The 21,059-nt window shown below is 39.4% G+C and overlaps 1 protein-coding gene across 4 annotated transcripts in view; it reads right to left on the bottom strand.

The window, feature by feature from the left end:
* The window catches only part of LOC143041483 (uncharacterized), a 61,511-nt gene that overhangs the window by 39,538 nt on the left and 914 nt on the right, over positions 1–21,059 (bottom strand). For 2 of the 4 annotated variants that reach the window (XM_076213396.1, XM_076213397.1), the window contains exons 1-2: positions 8,081–8,277; positions 3,519–3,646 (exon numbers count right to left, since the gene is read on the bottom strand). In XM_076213396.1, the coding sequence (XP_076069511.1) occupies positions 3,519–3,646; positions 8,081–8,170 (218 nt within the window). In that variant the 5' untranslated portion in view covers positions 8,171–8,277. Of the gene's footprint in view, positions 1–3,518; positions 3,647–8,080; positions 8,278–21,059 lie in introns of those variants that run through there. The other 2 variants (XM_076213399.1, XM_076213398.1) reach the window with 2 other exon arrangements.

Here is a 21,059-nt window from a genome sequence, read left to right as displayed (position 1 = left end):
GGAGTAGCGTGCAAGACCTTGTTATTGTATCTATTAATTATTTTATTTATTTGTTTAATTATTCTTTTCTGCTGTATTTTCAGTTTAGTTTATTTCTATTCTGACTGGATGAATATATCACCTAGATTTTGTTTCTTACTCGTAGTTACTAGTCTTGTTTTTATTTTCTGACATTTTATTCATATTATTATTTGTGTAACTTTGTGAATAAGTGTCCAGCCTGGAGACTAATGTATTTTTTGGAGAATAACTGTATACCTCTGAAAACGAAACCCAGATAGGGTTCGAAATGTAGGATTAAATTTCTAAAGTCGAGGTCAGTGTTTGCTTCCTTAAAATGGTTCCTGGACTCCAGCTCTTCACAAATACATAATACATATATACAGTATATATATATATATATATATATATATATATATACATATATAATACATATATATATATATATATATATATATATATGTGTGTGTGTGTGTGTGTGTGTGTGTGTGTGTGTGTGTGTGTGTGTGTGTGTGTGTACTGGAACAAGTTGGACGAAAAAGTGGTGTGTGCAAAAACAATTCATGAATTTAAAAAGTTTAGATAAAATGAGATATGAAGACGGGACACCCCGGGCATAGCTCCCCTTCCCGTACAATACAACTAGGTAAATACAGATATACTAGGAAGGTGGACAGGGACGACTCGGTCCTCCCATTTTCTTTCAAACTCGAAGAAAATGGGAAAGACAGAGCCATCACAAAGACCCCAAAGTTCGTAGAAGGCTGGTTCGTGCCATGATCATATATGTACACAAATATGGCCGCATTCCGTAGCAGTGCACGTGTGTGTAGTAATCAGTGACATGCACATACTAGTACTGATGACAGATGTCGATATAGTTAGCTGATCATAATGGAATAAGCTTGAGATATTCTTTAAATTCTACATTATAATATGGTCATTCAAAACTTGAGATATTCTTTAAATTCTACATTATAATATGGGCATTCAACTTCCTACAAAAACGATTGCAGTGTCACTGAAATTATGACGCCAATGTATACTAGAATACATATATTAAAATATCGATTTGTTAAAGACTAGTCTACTAGTTCGAACGATAAGGTTCTGAGTAGTGAAATATTTATCCATCAAACTAATACTTTATGCGGAGCCCTTGCATGTCGAAGTCCGGTCCCGCGGCAAAGTTTTCAGTGACGCCCAACCCCCCCCCCTCCCCCTCCCCTATCACCATTCCTTACTGCCTGTTTTAGCTACTGGCTTGCAAAATAATTAAACGAATTTTAAATATTGCATTCAATGTCCCTATTGCAGAAGGGATAAGGGAAAAATAGTTCATATTCCGTTGATTCTAAACGCAAAATTCGTATATTACGGTAAAATATTCAGGACCCCTTTGACCTTTCTTATTACAGTGAGTCCTCGTTATACGGTACATATGAATTCCTGAAAACCTTACCGCAAATTGAAATTACCAAGTTTCGACTTGTGGCAAACGTACCTTCTCCCTGCTCTTTCCTCTTCAAAATATCTAATTTTACCTCCAAAACACAAATGGATACTGTATCTGTGAATTTTTCTTACTGTAAACGGAATCGAGGGTAGTAATTACCAAATACCGTAACTGTGCATTTACCGGATAAAAATACCGTATAAGGAGGACTCGTTGTATAATTATTTTGTCAACCTTGTGGGCGGCATGTCCAGACTAGAGTTGCCGCCCCCCGCCCTTAAATGTGCCGCCCCAAGGCATATGCACCCCTCCTGCCACCCTCCCCCACCCATATGAGAGCTATGTTGACTTCATGCGTACATACCCTTAATAAGATTCTTGCATACCACTTCTTAGTTGTGTCACGTATCCTGATGTCACGTGGTTTTCTTTTTGCAGTGATAGTCGAAACTCGTCGACCAGCACTCAGTTCGCCCTCCCCCACCCCTTTCGGCCACCTGTCAGCTGTGTAGTTTGACACACAGGGTCAGTCAGGGGAGTTCTTTTGTTAAGGCCTTGCTCTCAGGTCAAGTAGCTGTGGCCGTTAGCCTTTTTGCCAAGTTGTATTATTTTATTACTTTGTGGTTATATTTCTTTCTTTGTAGTTTACAATGTTTAATCTATAATGTAACCAGATTTCTTAGAACTGGTTCTTTTTTTAATCTCAGATACCATTTGTCAAGACGTACGCTGCGTCGTACTGATGTATTGGTAATTTTATTTAAATGATATTCGTATGGCAACAGTTGTCAATCACCGGCCGACTGGCTGAACATGTGCTTCGCGCAATGTCGAGTTGCCGTTTAAATATCATTGTCCTTTTTCTTTCTTTGTGATTAGTATTTAGGTTTTTATCTTGTTACGTGCATAATATTCTTGTGTGTAATCTTAAGTTTATGTAACTGGGATAGGCTCGTTAGCTACCAGTTGAAGTGGGATAGGAAAGCACTTCCTATTGACCTTTCGGCCTCTGGCTCCAGTGAACATCAGGTCAATTGGCGAGCCTATATAGAGAGGGTCAACCTGTTTCTAGAGGCTTTTTTCCATAATTTTTCCCCGAAGAGGAAGCTGCCGCCTTCCGTAAGTGGTAAACCCCTTTGTTTAAGTGTTGTTCTAGGTAACCTTTTGTTGTGCTACAGTGCTAAGCGTGGTGACCAGTCGTTTATCTTAAACTTAGGTTTAGCAATAAGTAAATGCACGGAAGTTTTAATTCGCTTTCGAAATATTTAGATTTGTATTTTCCTTTTTACTGTACCTTTAATTTGCATATTCTCATCTTTCATAATTCCGTTTCCGTTGTTTCAATAGGCCAAAATTGTTAACTTTATAGTTTATTGTTAAATTTATAGTTTAATAAAGCGTATAAATGTTTCTTTTTAATTTTTCTGTCACCGTACTACGCCGGACCTGGCAAATAACCTAATTGTTTTGAAGTAGTACGTCTGTAACGACCTGTCAGTAGATAATTCAATCTCTTTTTTTTTTTTATACGGCAGGGTCGTTTTACAGGACAGTTAGAGCGAAAAGCAAAATCCCGGTATATATATGCTCTTATAACGCGTTTTGAATATATTTGGTTATCAATTATAAGCGTTAAAGTAAAAAACAAAAATTCCTCTTTATGAAAGGATAATGTCAAGAAATATGAGATCATTTGTTATTCTGTTCATATGTACAAGTAATGCAATGAATATCGTAGAGAATATGATGTATTTGGTGTAGATCTTAATTGTACATAATTTTCGAGCATCAAAAAATTACTTTTCAACCTTCATTATACGTAAGTTATGCATGAAAATTTCATTTTCTTTCATTAATATGTAACAGATAACGTTTTCTACGATCATATCCACGCGAACCTAAGAACGTGACTATTGCTCCCAGATACTTAAATAACTCCAAGAAGAACGATTAATAGATCATTGTATCGCTACATGACCCATCTGTGTTCATGTCTGAAGATCATCCTTCATAGGCCTACATTGTTCGAAAGTTTCAAGGTTAGACTTGGGCAGGAACATACCTTATGTAGACCCTATCGGTGATGTCGACAACTGTAGTCACAGTGGTGAAGTGGTAGATGCCAAAGGTAGCCAGCATGAAGAAGACCGTGCCCATCATTCGCCGGCCATGACACTTTCCAAAAGGTATCTGGAACAGATAAACAAATTGCCATAAGTCTTGTAACACTCAACAATGAGCACAGCGTAATGTAATAGCACATTGGTAAAATGAAACTTGTTAACCCACTGTCGAAGAAAAGAAATCAGAAATACTAATTATCTGTATATTTCGACCACTGACTGTGGTCCTCTTCAGCAGAATGATACAAAGGAATAGAGTTAACAAGTATAAATATGGACAGGGAGAGAACAATTAGTCCCCTTACCCGCGTCTCCTAATTGTTCTCTCCCTGTCCATATTTATACTTGTTAACTCTATTCCTTTGTATCATTCTGCTGAAGAGGACCACAGTCAGTGGTCGAAATATACAGATAATTAGTATTTCTGATTTCTTTTCTCCGACAGTGGGTTAACAAGTTTCACTCAACAATGAGGTTAAAAGTTCTGTATAGTACATACATATACCAATGGTTATTTCCCCCTTACAAGGTAGTCAAAAAACGGCATAAAATCCACTCACATCCATTCCATCCCCACATACTCCACTCCCATTCACCACCCCTCCCTTCCTCTTATCTTGGCTCCTCCTGGATGACGGGTCATCCCTGCATCTCGCCCACTGTCCTGGGTCAGAAGCAATGTAGCAAGACACAGCACATCCACAGCAAGGCCGCTTCATTTAATCGGCGACCCCCACCCCTTCTCCGTCCCCTCATGCAGAAAAAGAGAAGACGGAGAGATACCCCTTTAGGCTACGTCAAAATATCATTCACACATACTCCCTCACCCCCCATCCCCCACCCACACCCTTCCATGCATCACAGCATCATCCATACAAAATATAAATACAAAAAATGTATACAAAATCTGGACCTGGTGTGGATTTTTTTTTTTTTTTTTTTTTTTTTAATCTGCATCCATCGTTGAGCGTGCGAATGGTCTTCAACTATAAAACCTCTTGAACTGTTAAGTTAGTGTAAGAAAGTGGGTACAGACACCACTTCTCACTTAACAAAAAGTTTCTTAAACAGACCCATACCATCGTCTGAACCCATGACCAGATAGGAGCTCAGTTGGTGGCGCGGTTGGTAGATTTCCCGACTGTCACTACGGCGGTCCGGGTTCGAATCCTGTCCTGGGCTGAAAAAATGTCAGCATCGCTACGCATCGAGTCATTATTCCAACTCTAGTGGGCGGGGAATTGGGTGTGTGTGTGCGTGCAAGGTCATACGAGCTCTGAGCTCTCTTCCGAAAGGGAAATATCTGTCGATCACGAGTCCAGCACGTAATCCAAAGACCAAGGTGAATAGATGCACACACACAAACGCAACAGGACAGGGCGTCAGCTTGTAGGAATCATGTCCATTGGACCAGCTATAGCAAACTTACCTCCAGAAGCCAAGTCTATAGTTAGACGTCTTGAAAATCTACACAAGATCATCAATGCATCAATTGCTATTTTCTTTAATATATATATACATATATATGTATGTATGTATTCACCATGGTCTTTGGGTCATGTGTTGGACTCGTGATCGACAGCTATTTCCCTCCCGGAAGAGGGCTCAGAGCTCGTATGACCGATCTATGGGTAATGCTGTGACCTTACACGCACACACACACCCAACTCCCCGCCCACGAGAGTTGGAGTAACGACTCGAAGCTCAGCGATACTGAAATTATTTCAGCCCTGGGCAGGATTCTAACTCGAACCGCCGCAGTGACAGTCGGAGAATCTACCAACCGAGACACCGACTGTGTGTGTGTGTGTGTGTGTGTGTGTACATATGCATATACATATATAAACATATATCTACATACACACAAAAATTTATATATATATATATATATATATTTTTTTTTATTATTTTTCTTGTGTGTGTGTGTATGTGTGTGTGTGTGTGTGTGTGTGTGTGTGTATGTATACAATTTCTGTTGAATGCTAAATCACAAGTGGCGTCAATAATTTTAAATCATTAACGCCACTTGTTCTTTAGCATTCAATAGAAATTGCTTCCGGGAAAATATTTACCCCAAAGTTATATACATACGTATATATATGTATACATATATATATATATATATGTATATATATATATATGTATATATATATATATATATATATATTCAATTTCTTCTTGTAAATACTCTTCGCTGCATATTCTCAGAGCCCTAAGATAAAATCCAATGATAACTCCTGATTTGTGTAGCCCACTGATCTGCCACTAGGTAAGACACCATCCCAACAATGGTTTGAGGTCGTATGGTCAGTTCGCCGAACCTGTGCGCTTAGCAATTAGCTATGACATTTCGTTTGACAAAATGATTGAGATTGTTGTCACTTCTTCAAACCCACACGTCAGCCTGTGTGAACACCGAGAATGAGAAGAAACTGGTATTTTTGACACGTCAGTTGGAACTTTTATCACAGAAACAGTTTTCCATGAATGATTATTGTTTTGCTCTTGAATCATACCCCAAGTGTAGTTATGAACAGCTCAGAGACTTTTTGATGCTGCCAAGCAAACGCAAGTATGCAGTACATCACTTCATCTATTGACAAGGATCAGATGATGAGGGACATTTGCCAAAGTGAAGACACTGCAGCAGAAGAATGTATTTCTCTTGATAGATGAAGTACAGATTCGGCCAACTGTTGCATTTTCTGGTGGGGTTCTGAGTGGCATGGCAGTGAACAAGCCAGACTGCAAGGCCACTTCTATGCTATGTATTATGCTGAAGTCGCTGCACACAGGACCTAGTATTATGATTTCTGTGACACCTGTCCACAAGCTCACAGCAGCATACCAGCTTGAGCGTGTAAAGGAGGCGGCAGCTGCTGTTGAGAGGGCAGGTGGGCGTGTCATCGGGTCTATCACAGACAACCACAAGATAAACCAGCAGTACTGTAAGCTGTTTGGTTTCCGGGTGATTGCCGTGCCACAGCCAAGCATCCTCTTGACAAAGAGCGTGTCTGGTTTCTCCTTTTTTGAAACAGTGCATCTTCTGAAGTGCATCCGCAACAACTGGATCAGTGAGAAGTGCCAGAAGATCAGTCTTGACAATAGAACAACAGCATCATTTGCTGACGTCAAGGAACTGTACGAGTCAGAGAAAGGGAGTATTCTGAAGAGTACTCCCCTCACTAAATTTGCTGTCAACCCCTCACGACTTCAACTACAAAATGTGCAGCATGTCTTGAAGGTCTTCAATGAAAAGGTTGTGGCTTCATTGAAGCTCAGAGGATGTCATGACACTGCTAAGTTCATCCAAATCATCCTCAACTGGTGGAATTTAGCGAATGTATCTGCGAAGGGGCAAGATCAGCGCACAAACGACCCATCTCAAGCTGTTCAGGATCCCCAGGCAACCAGCATGCAGACTTTCCTGTTGATTTTCCAAGAGGCTTCTTCAGGACATGGAGCAAATGGAATCAAGTGTTTCACCCATGACACCAAGAATGCCCTAGTGCAGACTATGCAGGGACTGATTGCCGTTTGCCCAAGATGTTCCGTCGCCTGGCAAATGTTCTTCTGAATGGACTCCACAACCTAGAGAAAGACCAGCAGAAGAATGTAGTCCTTCTCCGGACCTCTGTAAAGAAGGCCCGGCTCGCTGATTAGTCCTTGATATGTACATATATACATATACATATATACACACACACATATATATATATATATATATATATATATATATATATTTACACACATATATATCTGGCCCGTTATATAAGCTGTCCATGTTCATATTACATTCCCGTCCTTATGTCAAAGGAATATATATATCTTATCACTTCGCCTATCTTGTATTTTCCTGAAGAGGGCTACAGCTGGTAGACGAACTAAAGAAGTCAAACGTTCTCCCAAATTTTCTCATACACCGAATGTGGGTCCTTTCGTGTGATTTACAAATGTGTTGCTACATGTTCCTCTAGTCATATATATATGTATATATATATATACAGTATATAAACACACATATATATACATATATATACACATACATAAACATATATATACATACATATAGACATATACACACAAACTATTTAATATATATATATACATATATATATATTATGTATGTATGTATGTATGTATGAATGTAGGTATGTATGAATGTACGTATGTATGCATGTATTTATGTATGCAGTGTCTCAGGGATTATTTTTGGAGATGGTCATTTTCACTAATACACACAATATCCAAAATATTAACACAGATTTGGACCAAATATTTCTCTGTGCTGGACATGGTTGTCTGGCGCTAGCCATACCAAAATTGTGACCAAAAAAGTATGTGGTGCAAACGACCACATAACATAATGTGGCACATAAGCCGCTAAGTTCTCACTCCTATCCCTTCCCACGCGGCAGGCCTGACCTTATTTTCGAATTTCCAAAGGACTTGTAAAATATAAATAAGTAAATAGATAAATGAAAAATGAAATTTTGCTCACATGGCGCAACATACGAAGTTTGCTCGTACCAAACAACATCCTCTTTTTGCCTCTTATAGGTAAGTGTATATCCACTGTCACACTAGTCATCTTAACACGGACATCAAGAACAACAGTAAGGCAAGGGCTCTTTCAGTCGATCCCAAAGCACACTAACAAGAAAGACTACGAACTGTACGTGTTGCCCTGACGAACAAAATACGAGTACTCCAGTCTAATCTTATCGGAGAGTGAGACAACAGCCGTATCGTTTATCATCCCTCGGCCCAACTATGACGTTGCCCTTAACTATATGACGTCACAGGAGCGGAGCAAGATAAGAACGTACGAATGGAGGAGATTACAAGATACCTTAAGCCCTACACTAGGCAGTTCCATGTCCATTGCCACCTGTCATCCCCATCCATAAAGTTACCTAACCTTTCAAAACAAGTAATTGTTTTGGTGCTCGCTACATAATTACTAAGAGGGGGTATTTGGTTGTCGAACACGTTGTTCGACAACCAAATACCCCGTTCACACGTTCACACATCACTTTAAGCACGTGTCTGTCGAACCGCGTTCGACGAATCGTTAAAGCGTGTAAATCCCCTCTTAGCCTATTCCTTCGTTAACCACTCTATTGGTAAAGCGATTATTGCCTATTTCCTTCTTAAATAGTTCACATTAATGGTAGGTTATGACAGGACTTTTTTAAGGCGAGTTTTACTTTGTTTTGAGAATTGATGAAATCTATTTATAATCCATAAGAGTAACATAGATAAAAACAATGGTATGTTATGACAAGACGGAAAATGACTGTTGGTTAACCCTGGACAGGGAACGTCCAAATTTATGATTTTGCATGGAAGTTGTGCCATTTCTGGCACGCCCACTTTACTTTATAACTTGGAGCACTTTTTCCCATAAACCTTTGGTTTTTATTGTTTCTAAAAGTGGGCGTGCCAGAAGTGGTACAACTTCCATGTAAAATCATACATTTGGACGTTCCCTGTTCAGGGTTAAGGTGGCAGCACACTAAGCATTTCTCGCTAGCATGTTACTTGCTTTTGCTACTTCGTTTGAATAGCAACGACTTCGGTTACGATCTTTTGTTTTCCAAATTTCCAAGTCAAATTACTCTTGCGTCACACAGTGAGCAACTGAATGACGAATTTAGAACCTAGAATACGAATGTTAGACACAAAATTGTTGAGATGTTCTTACGAAAGTCTAGAATATTGTAACCGAAGTCGTTTATACTCAAACGAAGTAGCAAAAAGCAAGTAACATGCTAGTAAGTTATGCCAAGTGTGCCGCCACCTCTAAGCCTCGTTTTCACGGAGAAAGTTAGGAGGCAAGTCAAGTGTGCAAGTTACTTTAACTGGAAAGGATATCGAGAAGTACATGTTCACATAGGCCACTTGTCTCTGACTTGGCCTGTGTGAACATGTACTAGCTCGCTTTCCTCCCCAGTTCAAGTAACTTCCACACCTGACTTGCCTCTCAACTTGCCCCGTGTAAACGAGGCTTTAACTGAATACATTCTGAATATCTAGTCGATCTTTCACCTTTATGTATTTTTTCTATTCTTAATATCTGGTTGGTCTTTAATTTTTTTTCTATTTTTTTTTTTTATGAAAATATAATTGACGAGTGAAACACCGTATGAGGACGGAGCCTTTATTTGTACGACGTTTCGCTTATTACAGCCCTAATACCCATGGCCAGCAAAATTTTAAATATTTAAACCACCCTTTGTGACCATTTTGCCCACGGACATCTGGGCCAGCATTCTCAACCTTTCCCAGTCCCCCCCCCTTCTTCTTTTCTCTCCCCGTTCCCTCCTTTCCCCTTATTTAATCTCAAGCATATGTATCTCAACTTGTACTTGAAAAAGCTGTAATAAGCGAAACGTCGTACAAATAAAGGCTCCGTCCTCATATGGTGTTTAACTCGTCAGTCTTGTCGGCAACTGCCACTTTCATGAAAAAATATAATTAGTCTTTCACTTTTACCTATTCTTTCTTGAGAGGGAAGTCTTTTACACTCTTTGAAATATGAAGACAAACTAACAATTATATTAATAATAATCCCTCCTTCCTTGTCTTCATCTGAACTCGTCTTGTATGTTCCTTCTGCCTCAGGCTCTCCTCACGCCTCACATCGTGCAAAGTATATGTTCGTCTTCTTCGGATTAATTGATATTCACCTTATGTTACTTGACACCCACACACACACACACACACACACACACCGTTTCGATCACTTGTCAGAGAAGAGAGTAACAGGAAAGGAAACAGGATGTCAAAGGAAGAGGAGGAAGAACAAAGGAAAGAGGAAAAAGAGAGAAAAAAGAGGAGGTACGAATGAGAGAAGAGGTGAAATGGAAGGATATATATATATATATATATATTTTTTTTTTTTTTTTTTTTTTTAATTGGTCCGAAACTTCATATATGAACGCAGGAGGGATATGAATTAAGCATAGGAAATAGCTGGTCAACAAAGGATACAGAGGAGTAGGAGCAGTAGGAGAAGAAAGGTTTGCAAATAAGAAAAAATGTGGAGTCGCGATCCAATGTGACTCCGTTCAATGATGTCCACGAGTGTCAAAAACCGCCTAGATAAATACTCAGACTCTAATCCGCAAATAAAACATTATCCCATGCAATAAAAGATCCGACAGCCCGGCATTTAATTGTAGTTGGATAGGATAGTGGTAGCAGTAGTATTAGTTCATCTTCTATCGCCTAGTTACCCTGTTTTCTTAACTGTAGCTTAGTATAGTAAACACAAACAGCCTCGTTAGGCCTGCTGTTTTTTGTTTTTCCTTTGTGTTCCTTTGAGCGTTCCGGGGCTCCTATGTCTAGAGAAACTCTACGGGAGGTCATTGCCACCCCCAGTACCCCAGCAGAGAAATTCGGAAAGCACTTTTTTCATATTGAATGATGCGTCGGGGCGGGTACAGCTACCAATCAGTATCCCGCGGCTATATGACGTCACAGCTTAATCACGTCATATGCATGTGGTATGGCGTTTTTGCACGCATTATAATTACATCAATGGGGGATCCAAGATGAGTCACCACGGGTTAGCTAAAAAGGAATAGATGGGATGAGACTATCGTCCCTGTAATATGAAAAAATATATAGATTTACGTTTGGCCGCTATTGTGGGTTCTGTCATAATCCACAAAAAGATTATGCCATGTTTGTGCAGTTTTCGCCATACTTTATATCATCGGGTTTTTTTTTTTTTTTTTTTTTTTTTTTTTTTTTTTTAAGAGGGAGCGGGGGTGTAGAGCTTTGATTTCGGACGCGTTTAAGAATATCTATTCAATATTTGGGGTTGTAAAGTATAAGACATGCATTCACTTTCTTTTAATCCAACCAATATCTATACATACGTATCCTATAACTCTGACGCCTATTTTGGTTTTCTGACAATATGGCGCCTATTTCGACCAGATTCTATATATGATTTATATGTATCTATTTGGAAGCTCAGCAAATATCTATCCTGACATAATATCACTTTTTTCTCTATATTCGATAATATACGAAATTATTTTTTTAACAAAACAGATAGCATTTGTCAATACTTTTTTTTTTTTTTTTTAACACGGGCTTATGACACCGCTAGGGTGACCGTTTGGTCATCCTTCAGGGTAGGCAGATATTTATAAGCCCGTGGGATCCCCTGATTGTTATAGCTTAAAAGTACTGCAATTATATGTTTATTCTATTATTAGGCAACTATATTCAAAATTATAACGAGTTTCTATTATTATAACGAGTTTATGTTAAATTATAACGAGTTTCTATTATTAGGCAACTATATTCAAAATTATAACGAGTTTTTCTTAACATTGGTTTTAGATTTATGCTGTAGGTGTTTTCGTGCATGATGACCTGCGGCTATGTCTACAATCACGCAGATGTTGAAAAGTGTTGGGGTGAGGACGCACTTTTGTCTCGCTCTTGAATTAACAGCACTATGTCTCAGATTTTAAGCCAGACATCAAGTCAATCACACTCGCAGGAATTCCACAGATTCACAGAAGGTCCCAGAGCACGCCACTATGCACCGAGTCAAATGCTTTCTTCAGATCAACACAGGCTTTAAGAAATTTTTGTTGAAACTCGCACCGACGTTCCACAAGAACACGAAGTGCTAGGACCCGATCAGTTCTTGATTTACTCGGCATAAACTCAGACTACCCAGACCAATGTTCCGTTTAATTTTTCAACATAAGAACATAATAATACTGATAACCCACTTTCGGAGAAGAATAAGCGAAAGTATAAAGATCTGTATATTTCGATCACTAACTGTGATCCTCTTCACATCTGCTGACGAGGATCACAGTTAGTGATCGAAATATACAGATCTTTATACTTTCGCTTATTCTTCTCCGAAATTGGGTTATCAGTATTATTTTACTAATGTGCTACGACATAACTTTGTTGTGGATAAGAACATATGAATGAAGGAGACTGCAAGAGGCCATAAGGCCTACACTAGGCAGCTCCGTATCCATCACCACCTGTCATCCCCATCCATAAAGTTGTCTAATCGTTTCTTAAAACAGCTGATAGTTTCAGCGCTTACTACATGGTTACTAAGTTTATTCCATTCGTCGACCACCCTATTAGTAAACCAATTCTTGCCTATTTCCTTTTTAAATCTAAATTTGTCCAGTTTATAACCATTACTGCGAGTCCTGTTAGGATGTTTGGGTGGAACGTCTTTATTGAATGGATTTTGATATCATTTGAAAACTTTGTGTGACCACATTTCTTTCTTTGTGTGCGCTATATATAGTTGTAAAACACATTTGGGCGCGCACGTGTCCGCAGCTTGGAGGGAGCGTTGACCCAGACATCTGAATTTTTACCATATGTGAACGAACCCGTGACAGCAACAGGTGGGCACAAAGTATTACAAAGGCGGAGCATACCGACAGGAGACCTTTTGGTCCATATCTAGGTCGGATACGAAAAAAAAATCATAACGATAAACAAATAAATGAATAAATAAAAACTATGACCTATATAACCACGGTATTTGTTGTAGTCTTGTCGGTATCCATTCCCTTTCCATACAGGGACGACCAGACCCTTTCTCCAGTGAGGGAGAATGGTAGTAGACAGCCAGACAGCAGGGAACAGCACATACATGGCCTCAACTCCGGCTTTCAGCAATTCCGTACTGTTGTTGCAGACCCCAGCCGCATTTCCACTCTTCAACCTACTCACAGTCTCTTCAACATCCCTCAAAGAGGGCGGAGTTTCATCTGTTGGTGGCTCGGCAACCGCCAGTGAGGGTAAGCTGGCCGATCGGAGGGTCATCCTTAAGCAAATTCTCTAAGTACTCAGAAAAAAAGGGGCGGGGGGGGGGGGATTACACACATCCATGCCTGATCGTGGCTGGCCACCATCAGCTGTTCGGACCTTGCTCCCCTGAATCACAGATTCATAGCGGAGTTTTTGTAGCTCCTGCTGAGCGGGCCTGAGGTCATTTGCACTAAAATGACCATCAGTATCGTGACGCGGCTCTCCTTATCCATCCTCAAGAAAACTTTAATCCACCGTGTCTGAGTCTTGTATCAGTCTAGGTCTCCAAGCATCCTTTTAGCGCGGTCGATCTCTATATTCTCCGGTGCCTCATGCAAAGTCACACCGTTCCGATTTGATGGAACATAATTATAATTTATTACTCTGTACACCATATGTCATTAAACTGCGACCATGTCAATTCATATGTGCGTGCGATACTCTTCTATGCACACAGCAAAGCTTGTGGTCAGGAAATAGCACAATGTTCTTGTAACGCATTCTCTTGTCCAATCACGTTTTGATGTGGAACAAATACCTATGGCAGCATCTCGATATGAAAGGGAGTGTAATATATATTTCCTAATGCTCCACCGATACATATAGATATATGTGTACGTACCCCTACGCTCTTATCAATATATCATGTATATGGAATATATAAATTACAACCTCAGGGGCAACTACAAATTAACCACATTAATTTCACACATGGTAGACGGCAAGTGTACAGCTATATTTAATTTCGTGGTACAATTTTCCTTCAGAGTATACAGGATCGAGAACAGATTAAGTGCCTTAATCAGTATTCCTTGCTTGCGCAAAGTTCTACAAACCTACAGTATCGTTGTATATTGACACTCGTTAGGCTACAATATATATATATATATATATATATATATATATATATATATATATACATATATATATATATATATATCACTGTCCAGTAATGTCGTTACACATTAGTAATTGCACGAAAAACCCACTATTATTTGGATTTAAGACAAGAAGGAAATAACGAATTTCCGTATATTTCGATCACTTGCTGTGATCCTCATCAAGCTTGAAGAAGATCACAGCAAGTGATCGAAATATACGGAAATTCGTTATTTCCTTCTTTTCTTAAATCCAAATAATAGTGGGGTTTTAGTGCATATATTTATATATATATATATATATATATATATATTTATATGTATATATATATATATTTATATATATATTTTTTTTTTTTTTTTTTTTTTTTTTTTTTTTTTTTTTTTTTTACCAAAGTCGCAAAGTGATTCTATATTTGAAAGGTCTAAACAAATTTCGATCGTGGTTATGATGACGGTGGTGATGGTGGTGGTGATGATGGTGGTGGTGGTGGTGGTGATGGTGGTGGTAGTGATTATGGTGATGGTGGTGGTGGTGATGATGGTGGTGGTGATGGTGGTGATGATGATGGTGCTGATGGTGGTGATGATAGTGGTGATGGTGATGGTGGTGATATTGGTGGTGGTGGTGATGGTGATGATTGTGATGGTGATGATTGTGGTGGTGATGATGGTGGTGGTGATGGTGGTGGTAATGATGTTGGTGGTGATGGTGGTGGTAATGATGGTGGTGGTGACGGTGGTGGTGGTGATGGTGGTGATGATGGTGGTGGTGATGGTGATGATGGTGGTAATGATGATGATGGTGGTGGTGGTGGTGATGATGGTGGTGGTGATGATGATGGTGGTGGTGGTGATGATGTTGGTGGTGGTGGTGATGATGGTGGTGGTGGTGATGATGATGGTGGTGATGGTGGGGGTGATGATGGTGATGGTGGTGATGATGGTAGTGATGATGGTGGTTGTGGTGATGATGGTGGTGATGATGATGGTGATAATGGTGGTAGTGATGATGGTAGTGGTGATTATGGTGGTGTGGTGATGGTGGTGGTGTTGATGGTGACAATGATGGTGGTGGTGATGGTGGTGATGGTGATGATGATGGTGGTAATGATGATGGTGGTGATGATGGTGGTGGTGATGATGGTGGTAATGATGGTGATGGTGGTAATGATGGTGATGATGGTGGTGGTGATGATGGTGGTGGTGATAATGGTGGTGATGACGGTGGTGATGGTGATGACGATGGTGGTGGTGGTGGTGATGATGATGATGGTGGTGGTGGTGATGATGGCAGTGGTGACGATGGTGGTGATGGTGATGGTGGTGGTGATGATGGTGGTGGTGGTGATGATGGTGGTGATGGTGGTGGTGATGATGGTGATGATGGTGGTGATGATGGTGGTGGTGGTGATGATGGTGGTGGTGATGATGATGGTGGTGATGATGATGGTGGTGATGATGATGGTGGTCATGGTGGTGATGATGGTGGTGGTGATGATGGTGATGGTGGTGATGATGGTGGTGATGGTGGTAGTGATGATGGTGGTGCTGATGGTGGTGGTGATGATGGTGGGTGTGATGATAGTGGTGATGATGATCATCATCATCATAACAATAATAATAATAACAACAATGGTGGTGGTGGTGATGATGATGGTGGTGATGGTGGTGGTGATGATGGTGATGGTGGTAGTGATGATGGTGGTGGTGATGATGGTGGTGGTGATGGTGGTGGTAATGATGGTGGGTGTGATGATAGTGATGGTAGTGGTGATGATGATCATCGTCATAACAATAATAACAATAACAACAATGACAATAGTAACAACAATAATAACAAGAGTAACAACAACAACAATAATAATAATAATAATAATAATAATGATAATGATATCAATATCAAAATAATAATAATAATGATGAAAATAATGATAATGATAACAATAATGATAATAATAATAACAATAGTAATAATAATAATAATAATAATAATAATAATAATAATAACAATGATAAAAATAACAATAATATGATGATAGTAACAATGATAATTATAATAAAAATCCCGGTCTTGGGTATTGGCTGCATGTTCTTGAGGCAAAGTAGCATGCAGTTCATACTTTAGGGTCTATATGGGGCGCCCCTACGGACTAGAGACACACATAATTTTGTCTGTGATAGAGGAAGACTTTGCTCATAGAGAAAAGATGACACTTTTATCATACTGTGACTGTCCCTCCGTTATGCTGTCCCCCAACCCCTTGTTACTGCCCTGTATCATTTCTCTGAATATTCATTTCCTTTTTTCGCCTACCCTGTGGTGAGGGGAAAATGCTGCCACCAAGTCTTTCCACTTGAGTAGTACGAGGCGACAGAAAACGGGACGGGCATAGGAATCCTGCTCCCTGTGGCCCCAAAAGGGGATATTCCTAATAATAAAAAAAGTAAAGGCATAAGAGGGTCTAGGAGTTTTCCAACCGGGAGAGGACAGAAGATATGGGTGAATGGAGAAGGGTTGTGTATGGATGATGCTGTGATGCACGAGGGAGAGTGGGTGGGGGATGGGGGGGGGGTAAGGGAGTATGTATGAGAAATAAACTGACGCAGCCCGAAGGGATTTCTCCCCGTCTTCTCCTTTTCTGCGCGAGGGGACGGAGAGGTGGTGTCGCCGAATTAATGAAGCGGCCTTGCTGTTGATGTGCTGTGTCTTGTGACACTGCTTCTGACCCAGGGCAATGGGCAAGATACAGGGATGAACCATCATCCAGGAGGTGCCAAGATAAGAGGGAGGGAAGAGGGTAGAGGGGGGTGGAGTATGTAGGGGATGGAATGGGTGGGAGTGGTTTCTATGCTTTTGTTTTTGGCTACCTCACATGAAAGGGGGAAAAAGCCTTTGGTATATATATGTATGTATAATAAAAACAAAAACAATAATAATAATAATAACAATAATAGTGATAATGATAATAATAATAATAATAATAATAATAATAATAATAATAACACTAATAATAATGATAATAATAACAATAATAATAACGATAGTAATAATAATAAAATATAAGTACAAATAAGTGCATAAATGAATACTAAAGAGAAACTGAAAAATTACTGAATAAATCATCTAATAAGATAAATAGATAAATAAAAATGTGGTAGAAATTAATCGAGACTGAATGAACGAGTCTTGCATAATTTGTCATCACTGACGGGCGCGTTTTCAACTGTAAACGAACCAAAACTCTTGTGCGTGTGTGTGTGTGTGTGTGTGTGTGTGTGTGTGTGTGTGTGTGTGTGTGTGTGTGTGTGTGTGTGTGTGTGTGTGTGTACACATGTGCATATGAATATCGTTGACAGTTACTGACGGTTCTTTTCAGCGTGAGCCGAAATAGTTCGGGTGGGGGGATAGGGGGGGGAGGCATTTGAGATTTTCAATGGCTCCTTACATCAAATTTCAGATAGAATGGGAAGAAAGTCATTATCTTTTTTTTTTTTTTTTACATTTGATAAAAATAATTCGTGGTTGCATATTTTTACGGTATTCAGGAACCCCATACACTCAATCAGCTACCTTCATTTTATTCAGCCATCACTCACACAGCGTCAAAATAATCGTTGAGTAGTCTCTTCCGGAGATTTTTAAGGATTCAAAGTCCCCCAGCCTTTAGCCCAGGAAATTTATTTTAATAAATCCCAACTAAAGAAGTTGCTTCTCACGGTCTGGTTCTTGGAAAAAGCTCTCAGTGTATAAATTTTAATTCCACACACCCCTAACACTCAACACCAATAGTGAAACAGGGCTCGAATTCCGGGTCTCCTCCCCATGCTTCCTGAGCCACGACACAAAAAATCTAATATCCCTAAAAAGCACTCGGTAACAATAACTTCCTTTTATACACGACTGTCTTTTCATTTTCCTGCAGACTTCTCTTCCCTTCGCGCGAACACCTAACCCGCGCGTGCGGGTGGTTTGTCCCAAGGTCTAAATATACAGGTCAGACCGTTTACATTCTTCTGCGCAGCTTCTGACGTCATTTGGCTGAGTCCATTTTCTCTTTGTGATACACTGAAGAAAACTGTGAAACGCCAAGGAAGACAGGAACTATAATATTTTATATATTATATATATATATTATATATCATATATATTCATATATATAGACAGGAACTATAATATTTTATATATATTTATATATAATATTTGTCAGAATATAACTAATTGCGTGGAGCTGTGCGAGCGAAGGCGACGTCATTTTCGAACGACGGACCAGCTTCAACTGACAGCTATAGGACCCGCTAACCCCACTTTGAACAGCCAGGTGACGTTCACGGGCCCGCTGCGCCAACTCCCTCGAAATTCGGTCGGAAGTGGTTAGACCTTATATTCTTAGACCTTGGTTTGTCCTAGGCATCCCCGTTCAAACGAACATCACTCAAATCCCATTCACCGATGTCATCTAATTTTCCTCCAATTTCCTCATTAAGGAACATCTCAGACTTATGTATAACTGTCCGAACACCGTGTACAAGCAAGTAGTAAACGTTCACCAAATATCAAGAACGGGGCAACAATCCAGCAGTTTACCATGCCAACATTGTGAATTTGTTTACGTAGGTCAACTATGGATAGATTTGAATACAAAGTTGGTTGAACACAAACGGTCCTTTAGATACGATGTCGGCAGTTATTACTACTTTAGCGTGCGATCTACATGCACTTTTAACCTAACTTAACCCAACCTAACCCAACCAAACATAAATTAAACTAACCTAACTTATCATATCTTAATCTAACCAAAACTAATCTACCGCGGTAGCCCGCACGCTAAAGAAGCATCTTTCGTTGAATCCGCTCTGATCGAAGAGCAACCTAATCTTATTATTTCAAAAGGACACTGGTCTCCAGGCATAACAGTTGGCGGCGAGATTTCTTGTCAACAATTGTCTCCCTCCTGACTCCACACATATCCCTTTAACCCAGGTCACCTAGTCTATCACAGCAGCCACCTGAGTTACCTACAACCCACTCTGGTATTAGATGAGGTGCATTTATTCTAAATATTTTGTATAATAAGTGTACCCTCTTGGTGAAGACTGCAGTTGGCTGCCAATACACACACATATGTATATATATTATATATATATAAACATTTCACTTTTCTTTCACTCCGAGAGTGGTGTTTTCGTGATATATATATCTATATATATATATATATATCTATATATATATATATATATATATATATATATATACATACACATGTGTGTGCGTACAGATAAATCACAAAATTGGCTCGTGATCCTCTAATATGCTGGTCTCCAATAAGGATAAAGAAGCACCAAATTCCCAAGCACTTTCGTGTAATTCACATCTTCGGGGAGAATACAATGTGAATTACACTGTAGTGCTTGGGAAGCTCATGTTTCTAATACATACACACACACACACACACACATATATATATATATATATATATATATACATATATATGTATGTATGTATGTATGCATGCATGCCTCGGTGGAAGCTATTAGCAGTTTCTCTATCGAAATATACCTACAATTTAGTTGTACTCTACAGTACTTACATATGCAATGTCGTAACTGTTTTTTCCTCCAAACGTTCAAGAATTATTAAAAAAAATCTCATATCTGACACCTTCACGTAGTCACCCAGGGCCTGTCATTAAAGTGATCTGAATCGTCTGGATTAAGCAAGAACGAGGTATCAAGGCAGACACCGAAATTAAAGTCACGCTGTCCAAGGGGCATCTCTTAATTCGAAATGCATAGTCGCCTTTGGCCAAAACAAATTTCACGAAGCTCATGCCCCTAACCTCTCTATATCCATAGGCTGTTTATGAGTTGTCGTTGTTTTTTTCTGCCTGCAACCAGGCAATCTTGCTCTGCTTAGAGAATACCCAGTCAATCAAAGGTTATACTGTAAATAAACAGCGTTAATATCCTAGCTATTTGTGGTTTTCTTTCTAGAGTTGGTTTGACGTTGGAGTCTTATTTCATTCCACTGCATATATTCTACAAGTCCATTGATAATATAAGAAAATAAACACGCAAATAATCAGTCAGGTAATAAGGTCTCCCAGGCGTCTCTTGGGGTGATCCGACAGTGTATACTGTATATATAATGTCCGTTGTACTTCGAGTTGTAATATTTTGATCAACACCCTGCGGGTCGAAACGTTAAAGCATTAAAAAATTCCCATTAATGCTCGTCTACTTGCTCCACTTTCAGTCTTATATATTCCACTATTGTTATATATCCATGTAAAAAGAGTGATGTCGAAGGGATATTACATGTATTCTTCAAAGAATAACAATTTCTACTTCCCACTTCGCAGGAAACCGAAGTAAAAATCAAGAATCTTTCGATCGCACTACCCAAAGTTTATTTTTTCTAAATTGACTCTGAGCTCTATTCAATCTAAGTCACTCAAAACGTGGTCGTGAGATCCTTGTATATATAATTTACCACATTCTACCAACCACAACGATGCACAAATGTATACAACCCACCAGGAATATGCACAATCTGCATGGTCACCTAAGGTATAGGAGCCTTGAAACAAAAATCGAACAAGTCCAACACAGCAACTAGTTTGGTAGATGGTTTTGGAGAGATGAAATATTCTGATCGACTGAAGCATCTCGACCTGCCAACACTCAAATACAGCCGATTACGTGGGGACATGATCGAGATGTGGAAGCACTTTAATATATACCAGAGGGAAATCCTCCCAGCTTCCTTCAGGCCCACTGTCA

Source organism: Oratosquilla oratoria, chromosome 31 (assembly GCF_046742065.1).
Source record: "Oratosquilla oratoria isolate Oo_2021 chromosome 31, ASM4674206v1, whole genome shotgun sequence".
Classification (NCBI taxonomy): Eukaryota; Metazoa; Arthropoda; class Malacostraca; order Stomatopoda; family Squillidae; genus Oratosquilla; species Oratosquilla oratoria.
The sequence above is the reverse complement of the archived record's forward strand: the minus strand, read 5'-3'. Positions and strand labels throughout refer to the sequence as shown.